The sequence below is a fragment of the Dreissena polymorpha genome, chromosome 1, assembly GCF_020536995.1.
Source record: "Dreissena polymorpha isolate Duluth1 chromosome 1, UMN_Dpol_1.0, whole genome shotgun sequence".
Taxonomy (NCBI): domain Eukaryota; kingdom Metazoa; phylum Mollusca; class Bivalvia; order Myida; family Dreissenidae; genus Dreissena; species Dreissena polymorpha.
Genome location: NC_068355.1, coordinates 159,513,391 through 159,534,478, shown reverse-complemented (window position 1 = coordinate 159,534,478; position 21,088 = coordinate 159,513,391). Strand labels below are relative to the sequence as shown.

Here is a 21,088-nt window from a genome sequence, read left to right as displayed (position 1 = left end):
TTAATGTAATTTATTAAAAATGTTGAAATGTAAATTGCTATAGTTTTTATCAACACATCAATTCAATATTCGTTATGTAACGGTGCAGCACTCGCTGCATTTATATTTGTAACTTAAATAAAACTAGATCATAATTTGAGAAGCACATTTTATTTTTGCGTGAAAAAGTATTTCATTGTAACTTATCATTGTATTTTATTAGTGTTCTGTATTATAATTAACAAATTGAAGCACTCGGCCATGATATACTTATATTTTACATAAACCATGCGAATTTACACATACATTTATTTTGCAAACAATTCCTTTCAAAGAAGCTACGTGCATAAACAAATTAGATATCTGAAATGACTTGATTGTATTTTGACATGTTCGAAACGTCCATAAACCTTCGTTACCACCGGTAACGTTTTATGTTATGATAAAATGGTAAAACCAATTAATATAAACTATTTGAATTAATTGAACGAAACGCAGGCGTGAAATCCAAATCGGTTGAAACTTTTAAAATGTTGTACAGTGCATTACTATAAATCGACAAGTGCCATATAGGCTCTTACTCCCCGGGCAAATAGTTTTCTTCAACACACCACTATTTTATGTAAAAATGCACCGAAACATTATTTGCTGAAAAGACAAATTTATATCATCCTGTTATTAATTTCAAATACTTTTAGAGTTCATTTGCATTCCTTTTTTCTACCGAAGAATAAGTGCATGCATTTAGTAAGGAACATATCGGTTACTGAATCATGCATTTATGAAATTATCAGTCAACAATATCCAATCGGACTCACATTAAAATGGCTTATTATTAAAAACCTGTAAAACGTGTAAGAATCATAATTGATCCTGTGTTTGCTGTTGTTTTTTCTCATCGCGTTAGTCTACAGCAGTGTACTATATCACCAATTATAGATTAAACATTTTGAATTGATATGACATCCTGAAACTTATCAACTTAGAACACTACAATAAGTCAGATGCTTTAAGATTTTGTTTGTTAATTATGCCAAAGCTGGCCAATACAAAATAAGTTACGAACATGTTAGCAGATTTTCTGTCCTCACTTTGTTCTGAAGCTAAACATATGCCAGTAACTATAATTTCAAGTAAGCTTGTAAACATTGGGAAAGTTGTATTCATCAAATATATGGTGCTTTATGTATTTTTACTACCATTATCACACTTAAAGTGTCACTGTGTGTGTCTTTAATTAGCGACAGTAACGAACATGTAAAATTTGAGCCCAAGCCGGACTTTAAAAATATATATTCAAGCAACAATATGAATAATTGTTACTCGCATATGGTATCGTGTTATAATCATACATTTATAAATGAAAAACAACAACAGTCGTCTTTAAAGAACAGTAGAACAGAACTAAATATAAAACGAGTATTAAGCAAGCTAAATTTAAATAATAATCAAACCAAAAAATGGAAGATGGAAGATATAAAAATGCCAAACTTTATTGGAAAATGTTAAAACAGTCTTCTGGCTTACACATATCAAACATTAACATTGATAAATTTGCTTATTTAAGTATTAATAAGCCAGATAGCGTGATTTTTTTCACCTGTGAACTTTGTGTGAAACACTGAGTTTAGTATTATTGTTTAGGAATTAAATATACCTATATCAATACAGGAAATCAAAAAGGTTAGAACCGAAATAAGCCCATAATATATATATATATATATATATATATATATATATATATATATATATATATATATACTCATATTTTATATCATGGTAAACAGTTGTATTGTGCTTTTATAGATTTTACTTAGGCACATGACAACGCCGGGATAATTTATGGTATAAATTGATAACATTAGGTATTCGGAGTCCTGAATTGGCTATAAAGAGATCGATGTGCAATGCAATTAAATCCAAAGTTAAACATTGTAACGAATTAAGTGATAATTATGCATGATTGGAGTTTGGCAGGGTGAATGTTTGTCCCCAATTTTATGTTCTATGTATTTTAATGACTTATAGTTAAAATTTTACATAAAAGGAAGGTATTGATCAGGTATTGATGTCAATGCCTTTAAAAATGTCCCTTTTACGTTATACGGATGATATGATTATGTCCAGTAACAGCAAAAAGGAATAGATTTACTGCAAGAAACTTATTGTAAACACTGAAAAAACGAAAATCATCATTTTTGAAAAGGTGGGCGACAAACTTCTAACCACTTAACTATTACGATAAAGGGATTGACATTAAAAGTAAATTAAATATCTCTGACTGTTTTTACGCCCGAAGATTCCTTTTCGGAAACACAAACTACACTTTCAGGAAAGCATTGAAAGCTTTTTTAATGAATAAATATGATATTTCTGTGAGTCATAAATTAAATCTCAATAATATACTTATATTGCAAATGTTGAACTATGGCAGAGAAGATTTGGGTTTTGCTATGCTATGAACGTGTTCATATGCAATTTTGTAAACAAATCCTCAGTGTTTAAAGAGGTTCACTAAATTATTAAGTATATGGCAAACTTGATCGTCTTACTTGCCAAGGTGCCAGATTTGTTAATATTATTAAGTATTGGATTGGGTTTACTAGAACATCAGACAATAAGAAAGACTATTTAATGTTGGTTAATGATTGAAATGTTCATTCTAATAAAATCTACTGGTGTTCATTACTTAAGGACTTGCTTAATGTAACTTAAGATTTCAAGAGGCAAGGCTTTTTCAAGATTTTGACGATGATAAGGAATTTATTTCAAATGTTGAACAAAGATTAAATAATAATTTAATTAACAACTGGAGAGATTGCGCAACTCAAGCAGAGCCAATTTTTATAAAAAGAATGCAATTTTTAAATGTCAGCCCATTTTAGATTTGTGCACAATATAAAACTTTTGAATAGGTTTTTCTAAATTAAGATGCTCTTAATTCACACATGATAACATGTAGAAAGTGAAAGATGGGCCAAACCTGTTCCCGTTCCTACAGGCGACAGATTTGTGTGTGTAATACATTTAATTACGAATGCCATTTTGTTTTAGAGTGTATCATGTATTCAGAATTAAGATCTCGGTATATTACAGAAACCGACCTAACATGATCACATTGTTTGAATAACTAACAATTGAAAATAAAACGTTGCTGCACAAAATATGCTGTTACATATATGAATCATTTTAGTCAAGGATAGTTATACATATGTATCGTATTGATCTATATACGTGTTAAATGGTCATTTTATTGTTTTGTCATAACTAAGTTTGAACGCCTCTTATCAATTGTCATTATCTTATTAATGAATGGTATATTACAGTATCGAGCATATTGATGAATGTTTTCTACAACAATATCGCTGTAATGTATTAAAGGAATTGTAATGATTGAGTTACGGATACTTTTTATCAGATTTAATCGCTGTACTCACAACTGTTATATTTGTATAAAGCATACTGAATGACGTTTTGACCACCTATATTTTTATTTCGTAGCTGGTCTGTATATGGTTTATTAAATGCCTGTCAATCAAAATTAAACATCATTATAAAAATTATTTTAGTGTTGCGTGTTTGTTTATCTACATACACACGGTGTATAACACGGTCCCCCACTCGGATGAAAACGCTAAATCGGTACCCCTCTGGGATGCGGTACTGGTCATTCTCGGATAAAAACATGGTTTTGTATTGATGGTCATCCACAAAGCTTTCTAATGAAAATTCAATCTGCATATTATTAGGTTATTTTGATATGCTGTTATAAAGAAAGTTTTTGATTTTTAAATACTAGCTTTCATGCTTGTTGGAATGGTCAATTTACTATTATTTTCTTTTGTAATATGTTTATTATTTACTTGTCACAGACTTGGAAATATAAGGGTAAACCATCAAACATAAGAACATCTTAACAAACACACTGTGTCCACAATAAAAAAATAAGATCCAATATTCAGAAGCATAGTTGATTAGCTCCAACATCCAAGATTAATTTATTTTTATATTAATAATAATTGTATATATTTTCTCGGTGTTTTGTACATAACCTTTTTGGGAACTCATGAAATAATATATATAAACAGCTCTCTGAGAAAACCAGACTTGATGGATGTGCATGAAGAGTCGTACCACATTATCCTGTGCAGTTCTTACAAGCTAATCAGGGTCGACACTATCCGCCTAGACTGGATTTTAGTGTAGAAGAGACTTCCTTTAAATTAATGAAAAATTCCATAAAAGCAGAAAGTGTTGTCCATGAATAGCCTGAGAAGACTGCAAAAGCTAATCTGGGACACACTTTAAGGACATGCATCAAGCCTGGTTTCCCCAGAGTGTGCCTCATATCTACTTGTTAAGAACTAAAAATTCAGTAATAACTTAAATTTGGGCGTCTTCTTCCTAGGCTAGATAGATGTCATACATAAATCGTGACAAATCAGCCATAACTTTTATTTGTTGTAACAACTTAAATTTGACAATTAATAAACTAAATAAAATGTAAATAATAGGTTTATTTTATAAAAAGACTACACAATATACACAAAGAAGAAGACATAATGACAAAGTTAACAAGAGCACCGCCTTGCGGGTGCAGACCGCTCATCTATTTTTCTTTTAAAGGTGAAGGGACCTATCTCAATACTTCAATCACAAAGGAGGGAGGGGGTGGGGTGGAGAGGAGTGTATAGTGTGGGTGTGTGGTCATTTATTACATTATCTTCAAAAAATGCAAAAAATAATAATTTTTTTTTAGGGGGGGGGGGGGTATTCTTGGGTGGGATGGTTGGATGGTATTTCAAAAATAAATTAATAAAAAAAAAAAAAATTTGTTTTTTAACCATGTTTCCAAAAAAAAAAAATTTTTTTTTGGGGGGGGGCCGGTGGGGGGTATAGTGTGAGGGTGTAGTCATTTATTAGATGATCTTTAAAAAAAAAATGAAAAAAAAAACATTTTGGGTAGGGATAATTCTGGGGTGGGGTGGGGGGGGGGCTTGGGGGATGGTTTGGGTGGAGTCTATTGTGGTATGTCAGGTAAGAGTTGTTATGTCAAAGTATCAATCAAATCTAATCATAAATAAAGAAGTTATGGCAATTTTAGCAAAATTTAATTATTTGACCTTGATAGTCAAGGTCATTCAAAGGTCAGGGTAAAATTCTTTTGCCAGGTACAGTACCCTCATGTTAGCATGAAAGTATTTGAAGTTCTAAAGCAATAGCCTTGATACTTTAGAAGTAAAGTGGATCTAAACACAAAATTTAACCATATATTCAAAGTTACTAAGTAAAAAAAGGGCCATAATTCTGTCAAAATGACAACCAGAGTTATGCAACTTGTCCTATACTGTCTCCTAATGATAGTTTGCGAGTGTTCCAAGTATGAAAGCAATATCTATGATACTTTAGGGGTAATGTGGACCAAAACACAAAACTTAATCAAATTTTCAATTTCTAAGTATAAAGGGCCCATAATTCTGTCAAAATGCCAGTCAGAGTTACATAACATCGCCTGCACAGTCCCCTTAAGATAGTTAGTAAGTGTTGCAAGTATGAAAGCAATCACTTTGATACTTTAGGAATAAAGTGGACCTAAACACAAAACTTAGCCAAATTTTCAATTTTCTAAGTATAAAAAGGGCACATAATTCTGTCAAAATGCCAGTCAGAGTTACATAATTTTGCCTTCACAGTCCCCTTATGATAGTAAGTGTTGCAAGTATGAAAGCAATAGCTTTGGTACTTAAGGAATAAAATGGACCTAAACACAAAACTTAACCAAATTTTCAATTTTCTAAGTATAAAAAGGGCACATAAATCTGTCAAAATGCACACCAGAGTTATCTAACTTTGCCTGCCCAGTCCCCTCATGATAGTAAGTGTACCAAGTTTGAATGCAATAGCGTTGATACTTTCTGAGAAAAGTGGACCTAAACACAAAACTTAACCAGATACTGACGCCGACACTGACGCCAACGCCAAGGTGATGACAATAGCTCATAATTTTTTTTCAAAATATAGATGAGCTAAAAAAACACAACAATAAGATACTAGTATTACTCAACTTCAATCAAGATTCATGTTAAATGGACACATACGAGTAGAAAAGTTTTTTTTGTTATTTAATAACAGACAAAGATAAAGGTTTGTAGTTAACTGTTAAGAATTGAGCTTCACATTGAACAAAGTTTGTTGTTTATATGTTTTACAGTCAGAAATCAGAAATGCACTAGCGGTATGGGTAGTCTATGTTGGCAAATCAATCTCTAGTCTGACCACTCCTCATCATCAATGTCATCGCTGCCTTCATCATCGTCATCTTAAAAACACACCATACATTTATTCATTGACATCTCTCCTGTGCATTTATTCACACACAACTAGCTTTTGCAATTTGTAGCAGAAACAAGAATGCAAACCAAATATGCAAACAAAATATTGCTGTTAATAGGTCTGTGTAATGTTAATCTGTGAATCATGCATTAATTTGTTGTAAAAACAATGGCATAGAAAATGACAATGATATCAAACCAGGCCTTAACCAATTAACACATTCATCTCATTAAATTAAAACAAATCTTAAGTAAGGTCTGTAGGAAAGCTACCAACAAAGAAAATAGTGCAATACCTCGATCCATCTGAACTGAAAGTATTTGAGCAGAAACAGTTTTTCTATTTAAAGTAACAGTGACATTGATCTTGATCTGACTGGCATGAACATGCAATGCCAAGTTATTAAATGAAAACAAGATGCGTTTGTGAAACACAATGTCCCCCTATATGACGTTTGACTTTGAAGGATGACCTTGACCTTGTGAAGGATGACCTTGACCTTTCACCACTCAAAATGTTCAGCTCCATGAGATACACATGCATGCCAAATATCAAGTTGCTATATTCAATATTGCAAAAGTATTCATACAAGGGACAAAATTGTCACAAAACCAGGTTTTAATTGTGAAAAAAAAATCTGATAAAGGGAGAAAACTCAAACTGAACTTTTGAAATGAACAAACAAAATTAACCCCCTTTGTAAGTTTGTTTTAAAAAAAAATCTATTTTTAGTCGTGGCGACCTTGACATTGGAGATATTGACGTGATTCTTTCGTGCGACACACCGTCCCATGATGGTGAACAAATGTGCCAAATGATTTTAAAATCTCACAATGAATGACATAGTTATGGCCAGGACAAGCTCATTTATGGCCATTTTTGACCTTTGAACTCAAAGTGTGACCTTGACCTTGGAGATATCGACGTAATTATTTTGTGCGACACACCGTTCAATGATGGTGAACAAATGTGCCAAATGACTTTAAAATCTGACAATGAACGACATAGTTATGGCCCGGACAAGTTTGTTCCGCCCGCCCGCCAGCCAGCCAGCCAACCAGCCAGCCCGCCCGCATTCGCCAATCTAATAACCAGTTTTTTCCTTCAGAAAACCTGGTTAATTTTTCCTTCAGAAAACCTGGTTAAAAAACCTGGTTAAAAATAAGCGATTTGGGCCACATATATTTGACCTCTGACCTTGAAGGATGACCTTGACCTTTCACCACTCAAAATGTGCAGCTCCATGAGATGCACATGCATGCCAAATATCAAGTTGCTATCTTCAATATTAAAAAAGTATTTATAAAATAAGCCATTTGGGCCACATATATTTGACCTCTGACCTTGAAAGATGACCTTGACCTTGACCTTTCACCACTCAAAATGTGCAGCTCCATGAGATACACATGCATGCCAAATATCAAGTTGCTATCTTCAATATTGCAAAAGTATTCATAAAATGAGCGATTTTGGCCATATATATTTGACCTCTGACCTTGAAGGATGACCTTGACCTTGACCTTTCACCACTCAAAATGTGCAGCTTCATGAGATACACATGCATGCCAAATATGAAGTTGCTATCTTCAATATAGCAAAAGTTATTGCAAAATGTTAAAGTTGGTGCAAACAGACCAACAGACAGACCAACAGACCAACAGACAGGGCAAAAACAATATGTCCCCCACTACTATAGTGGGGGACATAAAAAATCCTATAGCAGTGACCTTGACAAAACCTGACTGGTCCCTACATGCATCTCAAGCTGGGTTTGCAGGTAAGCTACCTGTATACTATTTCGAAGTAACACCACGTTCAAAACTTAAGTAATTGAGCAGAAACTTACATTCTATTTTTAATAAGATTGTTTTTTAACTTCACCTGACCAGCCCCGAAATAATTCCAGAATAAGGTTTTTATTCAAGCTTACTAAATCTAAAGTTTTATCAAGACTAGTTAATTAACAAAAACTTCTGTTAATGAACGGATTAACTTATTAGAGAGCAGACAACATTAATTTGGCAAATTTCGGATCATTCAAGGGCCATAAATCAGAAGAGCATCTGGATGTTAATCACACACGATGTGGAAAAACCAACCATCTGAAAGACTCAAATATAACCTTCTATGCATCAATAAATAACAACCAAGACTTGCGCATACCTGAATCCTGCATGACATTCTTCCTCTGTGCCAGGGCTGCAGCCAGGGCTCCAACAATCCCACCCTTGGGCTCAGCAGCGGCAGGAGGGCTATTGTCAACCTCCACCTGGGGCGGGGATCAAAAGGTCAGTAAGTGGCACATAACTCTACATAATCCAGGAAGGAGCATGAAGCTGGTGTTTCTGTAGAGCCATTCAATTAGAGATGCCATTGCTTTATGAACAACATTTTTGTTACAATCATAGCCTAGTTGAAAGATAAAAGGATATACTCATCCATAAACAATGTATTTCTACGTCCTTATTAAAATCTACAGAAAACAATTCCAGAATTCATAATAAAATTATTCAGAGTAGAACTTTTGTATCTGATTGAAACGTTGAATACAAAATATGGTTTCACAATTATCCATTACCCAAGTTCCATCCATTATACAGACTCCTCTCTCAAGACAGAAGAATAAGCGATAAGTTGGCTCAAGTTAGGAGCAGTTAATGGTCCTTTTAACAACAATATAATTGAAACATTTAAATATGACACATTGAAAGCATTTAGCTCAACTTTCAACCAGCTACCATAAAAAAACCGATAGCAATTACTTTCTAAGATCAACAAGAAAGCAGTCATTTGAAAGACAATCTATTATAAACGTTCGCAGCAAGATGAATGCTTCACCTAAAACCTTTTCAATATCAAGGATTTGTTAAGCTAGTTGAAGAAAAATATCACATAGTTTAACATAAATATGTTAGCAATTACATGTTACATCAAATTAAAATTTAACAATATTAAACATAGACATGGGTTGTACATAAGCAAAAGAAATTTACCAGGATAGTACTGCTAGCATTGATTTGGAGTAAAAATGTCCCTCTAACATTAAAATGAAACATTTGAGACACACTATGATAAAATCAGGCTCAATTCGAGTGCTTTCAGTGTTGTCCAGATGAAACTGTGCATCCCCATAGTGGACTGCCCAGGCTAATCTGAGACAACCCATCAGATTTATGCATTAAGCCCCATTTTCCCTGAGCATTGCTTATTTTCTTACTATTTGTCTATGGTGTTAAAACATGTACAATAAAAAAAAATAGCAGTCAATCAAATAAATGTGTTTTCTTGAAGTTGGGTTATAAGAACTAAATTGAGATCGGAATGTCAGGCATTGGAATTATGCATGCATATCTTAAGAAAAACTGTTTAAAAAAAAATATGTTAATCAAGAAAATAAAGTTCCTCACATGTGGTACAATTTAACTTTTGTGTTATGTTGTTAAAGTAAGGTAGGCATTTAATATAATATATTTGCAAAATTTAAACTGCCATATTTTGTTTTGTCACTTATTAGACTTTAACAATGAATACTATTGAATCTCTAGAAATTCTTGGAACAACTTTTTGACTCCATCAAAATGCCTTATTTCCAAAACCAGTCACAACACAGTTATGCAACAGCAGATGGATATAAAAAAAGACACTCATAAGAGAATGAGATGATGCTACCTGTGCTCTGATAGACTGGAATGAGTGAAAACAAACAGAAATAGAAACAATGTTGAAAATAACATCCTAGCATTCAAATTTAATATTTGTTGCATAAATTATTGTCAATTTAGTTGGCAAAGATTAGGTTTAAAATTAATTCACATACACAGGAATAGAAACTTTTTAACTGCAACATTGTTTAAAACATACAAAACATAATGTGAGGTGTACTTTGAATGATTAGCAATATAATCGATACCTGTATTGCTATAACTGCAGTATAAAATTCTTTAACAAAGTGAAACTTTTTAAATAAGCTAAGTAAATTATAAAATGACACAATGAACCAAAAAATGAAAACACATAGACTTGTCATACTTTATGACAGAAAACAAATGAACCTTTTTTAATAAAGAAACAAAATTCTAAATACTCAATGATAAACTAGCAAGATGACGGTTAAAAAACATGTCACGCCGATTGTCAATCATTCTTGCATTTATTAATTATTTATTAAGCTGCACTATGCAACTGTTCACCTTTGATCTTTAGAGTGACCTTGACCTTTGAAAAGGGGTATGGCTTGCGCAGGTTATGACTTCTCCAAATTGTAAACATTTCTGATAAATTATTTTATAATTTGCATGATTAATGATAAGGTCAGTTAGCCACACAAACCAAACCCAAATTTCACACCTATAATTTTGGACAGTCCTGTCCTTTGACCTTAAGTTGTGATCATGACATTCTGAATACAGAGACAGTTGTTAAACAGAACATGTCCCCTCCACATGGAGAAAATTTGTGGTAAATATTTTAAATTACATGATAAATGATGAAGTAACAGCCAAGAAAATCTGTTGTATGGCCAAACTTAACCAGTGACCTGTAAGTGTGACCTTTGAGGCATGATACACCGCCTCCACACGCTGAACATATACTAAAAATTAGTTTAAAATAGAATTATGAATGAAGAACTGGGACAAGCAGTTTTATGGCAAAATATGATCTTCAACCTCTTTGTGTGACCCTTGAGGTAAGTTGACGGGTGTCACATGCAAAATGACGTCTCCTCATTTGTAAACACAGACACCATCATATACTAAGCTTAGACATACACACACACATACAATCGACCATTGTAACTGTTCTATCCAGCTTTCTGCACGGCCGCGGCTTGACAATAAAAAAACAAGGGCTGTTTGTAAAACATGCATGCCCCCCATATGGGCTGTCAGTTGTAGTGGCAGCCATTGTGTGAATACGTTTTTTGGCACTGTAACTTGATCTTTGACCTAGTGACCTGAAAATCAATAGGGGTCATCTGCGAGTCATGATCAATGTACCTATCAAGTTTCATGATCCTAAGCGTAAGCTTTCTTGAGTTATCATCCAGAAACCATTTTACTGTGTCATGTCACCGTGACCTTTAACCTAGTGACCTGAAAGTGAATAGGGGTCATCTGCGAGTCATGATCAATGTACCTATGAAGTATCATGATCCTAGGCGTAAGCGTTCTTGAGTTATCATCCGGAAACCATTTTACTATTTTTTGTCACCTTGACCTTGACCTTTGACCTAGTGACCTGAAAATATGTAGGGGTCATCTGCGAGTCATAATCAATGTACCTATGAAGTTTAATGATCGGATAAGCGTTCTCGAGTTATCATCCAGAAACCATTTTACTATTTCGGGTCACTGTGACCGTGACCTTTGACCTAGTGACCTGAAAATCAATAGGGGTCATCTGCAAGTCATGATCAATGATCCTATGAAGTTTCATGATCCTAGGCATAAGCGTTCTTGAGTTACCATCCGGAAACCATTTTACTATTTCGGGTCACCGTGATCTTGACCTTTGACCTAGTGACCTGAAAATCAATAGGAGTCATCTGCGAGTCATGACCAATGTCCTTATGAAGTTTCATGATCCTAGGCATTAGCGATCTTGAGTTATCATCCGGACACCATTTTACTATTTCGGGTCACCGTGACCTTTGACCTAGTGACCTGAAAATCAATAGGGGTCATTTGCCAGTCATAATCAATGTACCTATGAAGTTTCATGATCCTAGGCATAAGCGTTCTCGAGTTATCATCCAGAAACCATTTTACTATTTCGGGTCACCGTGACCGTGACCTTTGACCTAGTGACCTGAAAATCAATAGGGGTCATCTGCGAGTCATAATCAATGTCCCTATGAAGTTTCATGATCCTAGGCATAAGCGTTCTTGAGTTACCATCCGGAAACCATTTTACTATTTCGGGTCACCGTGATCTTGACCTTTGACCTAGTGACCTGAAAATCAATAGGAGTCATCTGCGAGTCATGACCAATGTCCTTATGAAGTTTCATGATCCTAGGCATAAGCGTTCTTGAGTTATCATCCGGACACCATTTTACTATTTCGGGTCATCGTGACCTTGACCTTTGGCCTGGTGACTTGAAAATCAATAGGGGTCATCTGCGAGTCATAATCAATGTCCCTATGAAGTTTCATGATCCTAGGCATAAGCATTCTTGAGTTAGCATCCGGAAACCATTTTACTATTTCGGGTCACAGTTCCCTTGACTTTTGACCTAGTGACCTCATAATCAATAGGGGTCACTGCGAGTCATGATCAATCTACCTATAAAGTTTCATGATCCTAGGCGTAAGCGTTCTTGAGTTATCATCCAGAAACCATTTTACTATTTCAGGTCACCGTGACCTTGACCTTTGACCTAGTGACCTGAAAATCAATAGGGGTCATCTGCGAATCATGATCAATGTACCTATGAAGTTTCATGATCCTAGGCATAAGTGTTCTTGAGTTATTATCCGGAAACAATTTTACTATTTCGGGTCATCGTGACTTGAAAATCAATAGGGGTCATCTGCGAGTCGTGATCAATGTCCCTATGAAGTTTCATGATCCTAGGCATAAGCGTTCTTGAGTTATCATCCAGAAACCATTTTACTATTTCGGGTCACAATGACCTTGACCTTTGACCTAGTGACCTGAAAATCAATAGGGGTCATCTGGGAGTCATGATCAATCTACCTATCAAGTTTCATGATCCTAGGCCTAAGCGTTATTGAGTTATCATCCCGACACCATTTTACTATTTTGGGTCACCGTGACCTTGACCTCTGACCTAGTGACCTAAAAATCAAACGGGGTCATCTGTGAATCATGATCAATGTACCTATGAAGTTTCATGATCCTAGGCATAAGTGTTCTTGAGTTATCCTCCGGAAACCATTTTACTATTTCGGGTCACTGTGACCTTGACCTTTGACCTAGTGACCTGATAATCAATAGGGGTCATCTGCGAGCCATGATCGATCTACCTATCAAGTTTTATGATCCTAGGCATAAGCCTTCTTGAGTTATCATCCGGAAACCATTTTACTATTTCGGGTCACTGAGACCTTGACCTTTGACCTAGTGACCTGAAAATCAATAGGGGTCATCTGCGAGTCATGATCAATCTACCTATCAAGTTTCATGATCCTAGGCATACGCGTTCTTGAGTTACCATCCGGACACCATTTTACTATTTCGGGTCACCGTGACCTTGACCTAGTGACCTGAAAATCAATAGGGGTCATCTTCGAGTCATAATCAATGTACCTATGAAGTTTCATGATCCTAGGCATAAGCGTTCTTGAGTTATCATCCGGAAACCATTTTACTATTTCGGGTCACCGTGACCTTTGACCTAGTGACCTGAAAATCAATAGGGGTTATCTGCGAGTCATGATCAATGTCCCTATGAAGTTTCATGATCCTAGGCATAAGCGTTCTTAAGTTACCATCCGGAAACCATTTTACTATTTCGGATCACCATGACCTTGAATTTTGACGTTGTGACCTGAAAATCAATAGGAGTCATCTGCGAGTCATGACCAATGTCATTATGAAGTTTCATGATCCTAGGCATAAGCGTTCTTGAGTTATCATCCGGAAACCATTTTACTATTTCAGGTCATCATGACCTTGACCTTTAGCCTAGAGACTTGAAAATCAATAGGGGTCATCTGCGAGTCATGATCAATGTCCCTATGAAGTTTCATGACCCTAGGCATAAGCGTTCTTGAGTTATCATCCGGAAACCATTTTACTATTTTGGGTCACAGTGACCTTGACTTTTGACCTAGTGACCTGAAAATCAATAGGGGTCATCTGCGAGTCATGATCAATTTACCTATAAAGTTTCATGATCCTAGGCCTAAGCGTTCTAGAGTTATCATCCGGAAACCATCTGGAGGACGGACATACGGACGGACATGAGCAAAACAATATACCCACTCTTCTTCGAAGGGGGGCATAAAAAGTTAAAATAAAGATTAATTTTGTTGATATTTACTGGTCTCAATGTAGTTCCTTTCTTAATGGAGTCCAGAAGGTTTCCCCTGGCGTCACCTCCCTGTCTCACTCCTGCTCCTGCTCCAGGCTCCACAGGCTTCAGCGCCGCCCCCTTGTGAATCTCACTAAGCAGTCCCGCCCGGCCTGGGTTGGATGGCATGGCACCCATTGGAGGGGGAGGTGGTGCAGCTGGTGCCGAAGGTGGAGGGGGCGGTGGAGGTGGTGGTGCTCCCACCCCAGGGGGTGGGGGAGGAGCTACATGACGACCTGGGGGTGGCGGGGGTGGGGCGGCAGGCCCTTTTATGGGAGGCGGTGGCGCACCTGAGGTGAAAAATAATGTTTAAAAAAAGTGAAGAAACATGATTAAAATGCATAAATATGATAAATGAATTGGTTTAAAATTTGTCTTAGCAACCATACCTATTTATAAACCTGACAAACCATAGATTCACTTAAACTGATGTCTATCTTCCATCACAGCAGGAGATTATAGTTAATTTAGTGAAATTTAAATTAATAATTAACAACATTTAAAAGCATCAAAAAGATTTTAATCAAAGTTTCTATGTGCTTAGCGTTTTTTCAACTATCAAACCCTGTTCACATTACATACCATGCCCTAGTTGCCTGTTTGGTGTGGGAGGGGGTCTGGTTCCAGATGGGCTTGGGGAGTGGGGCGCCATTTGGGGGCGGCCCCCGGTGGGCGGCAGGGGTGGTGGGGCCCCTCTGGGGCCTGCGGGGGTTGGAGCTGGTACCCTGCTGGGTGGGGGTGGAGGCGGACCACTCGGGGCTTCAAATAGAAATAAAATCAAAATTAGATATGCAAGAATAAGGGTTGATAAAAATTGTTTTAAGACAATTAATTGTTTCTATAACTTGAACAAGTTTCTGAGGAAAGACATAAGTTTGATCAGCATAAACGGAAAATATACAGTTAAATGTTTTATCAACATACCAACAGAGCAAAGTTACCATACCTTTAAAGTATTTTTTCACAACCATGCCTTAGGACATGTTTAATAATTACATAAAGATTATATTTTCATAGAAGTTAAATTTCCACATAGCTGTATATTAAAATTGTAACGTAACTAAGGCTTTGGGGCAAGATTTTACTATTTTACAGTCATTTGAGAAATCTTGCACCATTACTGTAAATATTTTGTCTTCATAACTATTTTATTAAACTGTTTATCTTCAGCAAAAATTTCTTTCATACAACCAGCCCCCGCCCTTGACTGCAAATGTTATGTAACAAATTCTTCTTGCTTTTCTTAAAAATGATTTAACTTATTTTTACAGCATTATACAATTAGTAAAGGTTGTCAAGCGCCCAATGAAATGTTGTAGCAAATAAGAGTTGTCTTTAGGCATATTTTATATTTTTATATTTTAGGCCATTGGCCGATTCTTCCTACAATACTATAGATAAAGTGTGCAACAAACATGATGCTTACTAGACTTTTGCTGTGCCATCTCTTTCCTTAGTGCATCAATACCGCCCTGCTTGTCAACAAAGTCGTAGATGAAATCAATTGTTTCCTCGTCCACTTGTGACTGCTCGATTCCTATCTGCTCCATCAGCGTCTTCATCTCTGGATCCAACTTCTGCATCTGTTATTACAATTAAATTTATTTTAATCCACAAATGAATCTATAATACAGGGCTCCATGCATGTGCATAACTGTTGTTGCTAGCATACACTTACTTAGTTTTCCATACAAGACACTTAAGAATATTGGGGTTTTAGTACAAACCTGTTTTATACCTACCTGTTTTCTGTCAGATTCACCAATTTAGTGAAAGCAACATAAAACATGTAAAACTGCTTATGATTAACCTTTGCTGAGTTGTCTATTCTTTACAATTTGTCCAACAGCTATAAAAGCTTAACAAAACTGGCGCTAGTCTACATACGTCGAGACCGGTGTTTGGGTCCCATCCAACATGGCTGACATGTCTGAAGTCAGTAGGGGTGCTGATATCTTCCTTTGTGATTTTCTTCTTTCCCTTGGCTCCCTTATCTTTCTTATTTGGGATATTTTTCCCATTGTTATTTGGCTTCACTTCCGTCAAGTTGACCTTGGGAGGTGGCGCTCCAGATCCTTAAAATAGACAACCAATCAAATTGCAATACACTATACTGACCTGACACACAATCATGTCTAAAAAATGATCTTATCTAAACTAGGAATGTGTCACAGAATGAGTCCCCACGGCAGGTATTTGGTAATGGACAAATGAACAACATTTCCAAAGAGACAATGGGCCTTCATTCTGACCAAACTTATCAAAGCCAAATTCCACCATTATACATGAACTCATTAAGGTACTTCACATGTTTTACTTTGATAAAAATCAACAAGGCAATTACAGAGTTCAGTACACAACATTTGGGGTACTTCCATATTTTCTTTTGACTATAAGATGGGGTCCCAACTTTCCCAACTTTTGCCTACATTTCATCTTTTTAAGTGTTCACTTGAATATAAGACAGGGTAAAAAATATCCGTAAAGAAACACTTTTTGTTTTCAACAAAACCTGATTTACAATTAAATCATGCAATCAAAATATTTCAATACATTATGTAAATTTTCCAAGCCCAAATATAATCAGACAGAAACTGCCCTCAACCAATTTTAAATTGTGGCTGATTTGACTCGTGTTAAGTTTGTAGAATTTCAAAGGGTCTATAATCAGCTTAAACAGGATCTGCTGACCACATTTACTCTCACACACAGTAATCTCCCTTAAGTCACAAATATTTCAATACACAAACAGTACTGGTGTTGTTGCTTTTTTCTTGTACTTTAAAATACATTTTAATAATATTTGGATTTACATATCTTGAGGTGAGCTTAACATACATATGTAATAAACAATTTGAATAAAATACTGTCAATACTTTCATTTTTAATGAGCATTTACATTCATAAATATATTTTAAAAGTAAAGATCATTTAAGAAACCCTTAAAAGACAGAACACCAACTTTTGTAATGAAACTCAAAGACAAGAAAATATGCTAATAATATGAAGTGAAAAAACAAAGACAAATGCCAATAATTCCTTACATGTACATAAAGATCATCTGCACACAATTTTGGACTATAAATTATACAGTGGAAACCCAGACCAAGGGCATAATTCTGCTTAAAATTCTGCAGCCAAATACCTCACCATCACCAACATAAGATCTACCACGTAGCTAAAAAGGAGGGGAAATCTTTGAGATGTAAAAAACAGACAAAAGGACATAATTGTGCCAAAACTGGTCGCAGGTAAAAATCAATTTTTTACAATCATCTTCACATTTAAGTCATTCAAGTGAATTATAAAAGCTTGACCAATATACATCCAGAATTAAAAGAGGAAATGAAAACACACGCTCCAATAAGTAGGTACTTACGTACATATCAACAGACAAGTATAATACTTCATGCCTTCCACTCTGTTGGGGCATCCAAATCAATGTTGCTGTGTTATAGCACATAAAAACAATGACACCATGCTTCTCATCAGCCCCAGTTATATTGGATCATAAACAGTTTTTTTAGAATTCTATGTTCCGTTGAAGGATTGCAAATTTTGGTAATTCTGCCATAATACGCACCAACATTAATGGCACCAGGAGGCTGGTTACTTCCACCGGCGTTTCCACGGTTACCATGCTGCTTATGCTTTTGTCGCTCTGAAAACAAATAGAACAATTCAATCAATATGCATGTTTCTTCAATTTTCTGCTAGCAAAAACTGAAAATTTTAATCTATGCAGACACAAAATAATTTGTAAAGTAATGGTATGTTGCACCAACCCAACTGATTGTAACTATTTGAAGGTTCGATTTTGGATCATTTAGCTACATTTAATTTGAGACATGAGTGACAAAAAAACAAGCTATTTTGTTAGACCATAATGCTATAGCTTGATTGTGACTAGTTCTCCTCACCCATGCGTTTCTGGACCCGCTCCATGAGCTTCCCCTCCACCATCTTCTTGAAATGGGCCGCCTCCATCTCACTGGCAAAGTTGAGACCAGCCTGACAGTCCTGGCAAATACAGGAGAGATAACTTGCTAACTAGCATAAACACACAAATAAGTTCAAAGGAAAGGTTGGGAATTTGGAAATGGTCATAAGCAACACAAATATAAGAATTAAAGAGTTAGGCAGACATGGTTGGTGCTTAATGAAACAACATGACTGAGCCATGTACAAGAAAGAGATAAAACTAGAATATAGTGAATATGATTACTACAATATTAACATAACTAATTCAAACCTTAAAAAGAGTCATAACTAACGTATGGGAAAAACAATGGTTACACTTAACAAAAAATGGCCATTACTGGGTCAGATGACATGCACAACATGCTTAACACTTTCCCCCATAAGAAGCAAAGTGAACATGGCTTTTGCAACCATCAACAAACCAGAACAGCCTGCAAGTAAATCGCAGTCTGTTCAGGTTTTATGCTGTTTGCTGCTCATTAGCATCTAAGGGTTGGAAATGAAGCCTTTAAAACTTGAATTAAGTAATAAAGGTATTTAATTAAATTAAACGGGACAACAAATGCGTATAAATATGTATCTAAGTGGTCAAGGGTTAATATCCTTTCCCTTTAAGATGCTATTGAAATTGGAAATATGTAACCACCCTGAAAACCAGCTAAGTAACTCACAGGTGGTTCAGGTTTTACATGGCATGCTCCTAATGATTATCATAGGGTTGGAAATAAAGCCCCACTTCCAGCAGTAAAGGGTTAAATATATGACCAGTCAACTTTTCCCAACTCACATGTGCCTCAAATGTGTGGAAGTAGTCTCGAGGGGTCTTGTATGCAAAATGGTTGTACAGCTCCTGTTCCCAAACCACCTTACATGTCTGCAAACAGAACATAGGTATGCTGAGGTCATATTAAAATTAAACACAGGTAAAATTAGGGATTTCATGTGAAGTGGAATCAATGTTTTGATGAAAGTTTTTTGCAATTTTGTGTACTCAAGCAAAGTTTCCACCTTGCTTCATTTTGTTAAAAAATTTACCAAGAAGCTACTTCATAGTATATTAATTCCACTTAATATGTAAAACATATTTTTAATAAGGATCAAAACAGAAACTATAAACCAATAATATTATAGAACAGTCCAACCCCTACTTCCGGTCACCCCTCATCTCCTGTCGCCCCGTGTAGGCGGCCTGTCTGTGCCGCGACCGTTGATAAACACTATATAATGCACCCCTCTTTAGCGGTAACTCCGTTTCTCCGGCCAGCGGCCAGCAATTTTTCATCCCAAATGTTAAATTCCCCCCATATGAGTGGTCACGCGCGAGTAAGTCAGTCATGTACACTGGCAAAATTACACCTACGCAACGGCAAAAAAATCGAGACGTACTTCCAGTCTGCGGTTTAGGCTCTGCAGTATTGAAGCGTGATGTGTGATAAACATTTTGACAGCCAGTTTGCAAATTGCAATTTATAAGCGGCAGATTATCGGGTAATCGGGTTAAAAGCAATATGCGACCGTTTGATCTTTTTGTTTCCGCACATGCGAATATAATCTATTAGTACTGGAAAAGAGATTCTTAATTTATAATTGATTATTTTTAGCTGTTGAATCATACTATTTCAAGCACACATTTATGACAATTATCGTCTAATTAAAAGTTAAAAAGAACAACGCAACTTTTAACCGAAATCAACTGCTCTACATGTGCTCTGTGCTACAAAGTTTTTATCCAAAAATCAATACACACGCATGGGTATGACGTGACATTGTACATTGGTGCATAATTTTTGCGCGCTTTTGTCGGGACAAAGGAAGGACTTTTTTGATGCTAGAATTTGTAAATGTCTCGTTAACATACATCAATCGGGAGTGTGTTTCGGATTACAAATTATGATTCTCATTTGGGAATTTAACAAAATATTAATATTTGTTTTATATTTACAATGATTTCAATATTAATTTTGATAAAACCATTTACGCGGCGAAAAAAATGTTTTTAATTATTACGCATGAAAAGCACGATTACCAGTAGGATTACACCTGGTTGCTATTATCAGTCTCTTAAGTAACTGGCCACGATTTTATCGTGGAGGAGATCACTGTCGGGACCAGTTTGTGCGGTAGGTATAACAAAGACACAAAACTTTGTTTTGTTTATACAAAAATTGAACAGTTGGCCATGCACTCATCAACTTTAGACTCCCTATGACCCAACCCCCTCTTAAAAGGCCACCCCGCTTAAGCAGCCAGTTTGGCCGTTTCCCTTGACTGGGCAATTGTTAACAAATTTTAACGACCGGAGCGCAACAAATCAGAACCAAACAAGAGATGTGTTCGTCAGAAACACAATGCCCCCAAATGCGCCACTTTGATATTTTTTTTACCTTTGACCTTGAAGGATGACCTTGACCTTAAACCTTTAACCACTCAAAATGTTCACCTCCATGAGATACACGTGCATGCCAAATATCAAGTTGCTATCTTCAACAGTGAAAAAGTTATGGCCAATGTTAACGTTTTTGGACGGACAGACAGACAGCATATATTAGACATTTGACCTTAAGGAAGACCTTGACCTTCACCTTTCACCACTCAAAATGTGCAGCTTTGTGAGGTGCACATGCATGCCAAATATCAAGTTGCAATCTTCAATATTGAAAAAGTTATGGCCAATGTTAAAGTTTTCGGACGGACAGACGCCATATATTTTACATTTGACATTGAAGGATTACGTTGACCTTCACCTTTCACCACTCA

General features: G+C 35.8%; 1 protein-coding gene across 2 annotated transcripts in view; it reads right to left on the bottom strand.

The window, feature by feature from the left end:
* Window positions 1-4,481: 4,481 nt before the first annotated feature.
* LOC127858181 (actin nucleation-promoting factor WASL-like) overlaps window positions 4,482-21,088 on the bottom strand; it is a 39,073-nt gene continuing 22,466 nt past the window's right edge. The window contains exons 3-12 of one of the 2 annotated variants that reach the window (XM_052395157.1): window positions 19,119-19,205; window positions 18,271-18,370; window positions 17,934-18,011; window positions 16,238-16,425; window positions 15,777-15,933; window positions 14,933-15,109; window positions 14,321-14,640; window positions 9,982-9,996; window positions 8,476-8,581; window positions 4,482-6,298 (exon numbers count right to left, since the gene is read on the bottom strand). In XM_052395157.1, coding sequence (XP_052251117.1) covers window positions 6,246-6,298; window positions 8,476-8,581; window positions 9,982-9,996; window positions 14,321-14,640; window positions 14,933-15,109; window positions 15,777-15,933; window positions 16,238-16,425; window positions 17,934-18,011; window positions 18,271-18,370; window positions 19,119-19,205 — 1,281 coding nt within the window. In that variant the 3' untranslated portion in view covers window positions 4,482-6,245. The remainder of the gene's footprint in view (window positions 6,299-8,475; window positions 8,582-9,981; window positions 9,997-14,320; window positions 14,641-14,932; window positions 15,110-15,776; window positions 15,934-16,237; window positions 16,426-17,933; window positions 18,012-18,270; window positions 18,371-19,118; window positions 19,206-21,088) is intronic. The other variant, XM_052395161.1, reaches the window with a different exon arrangement.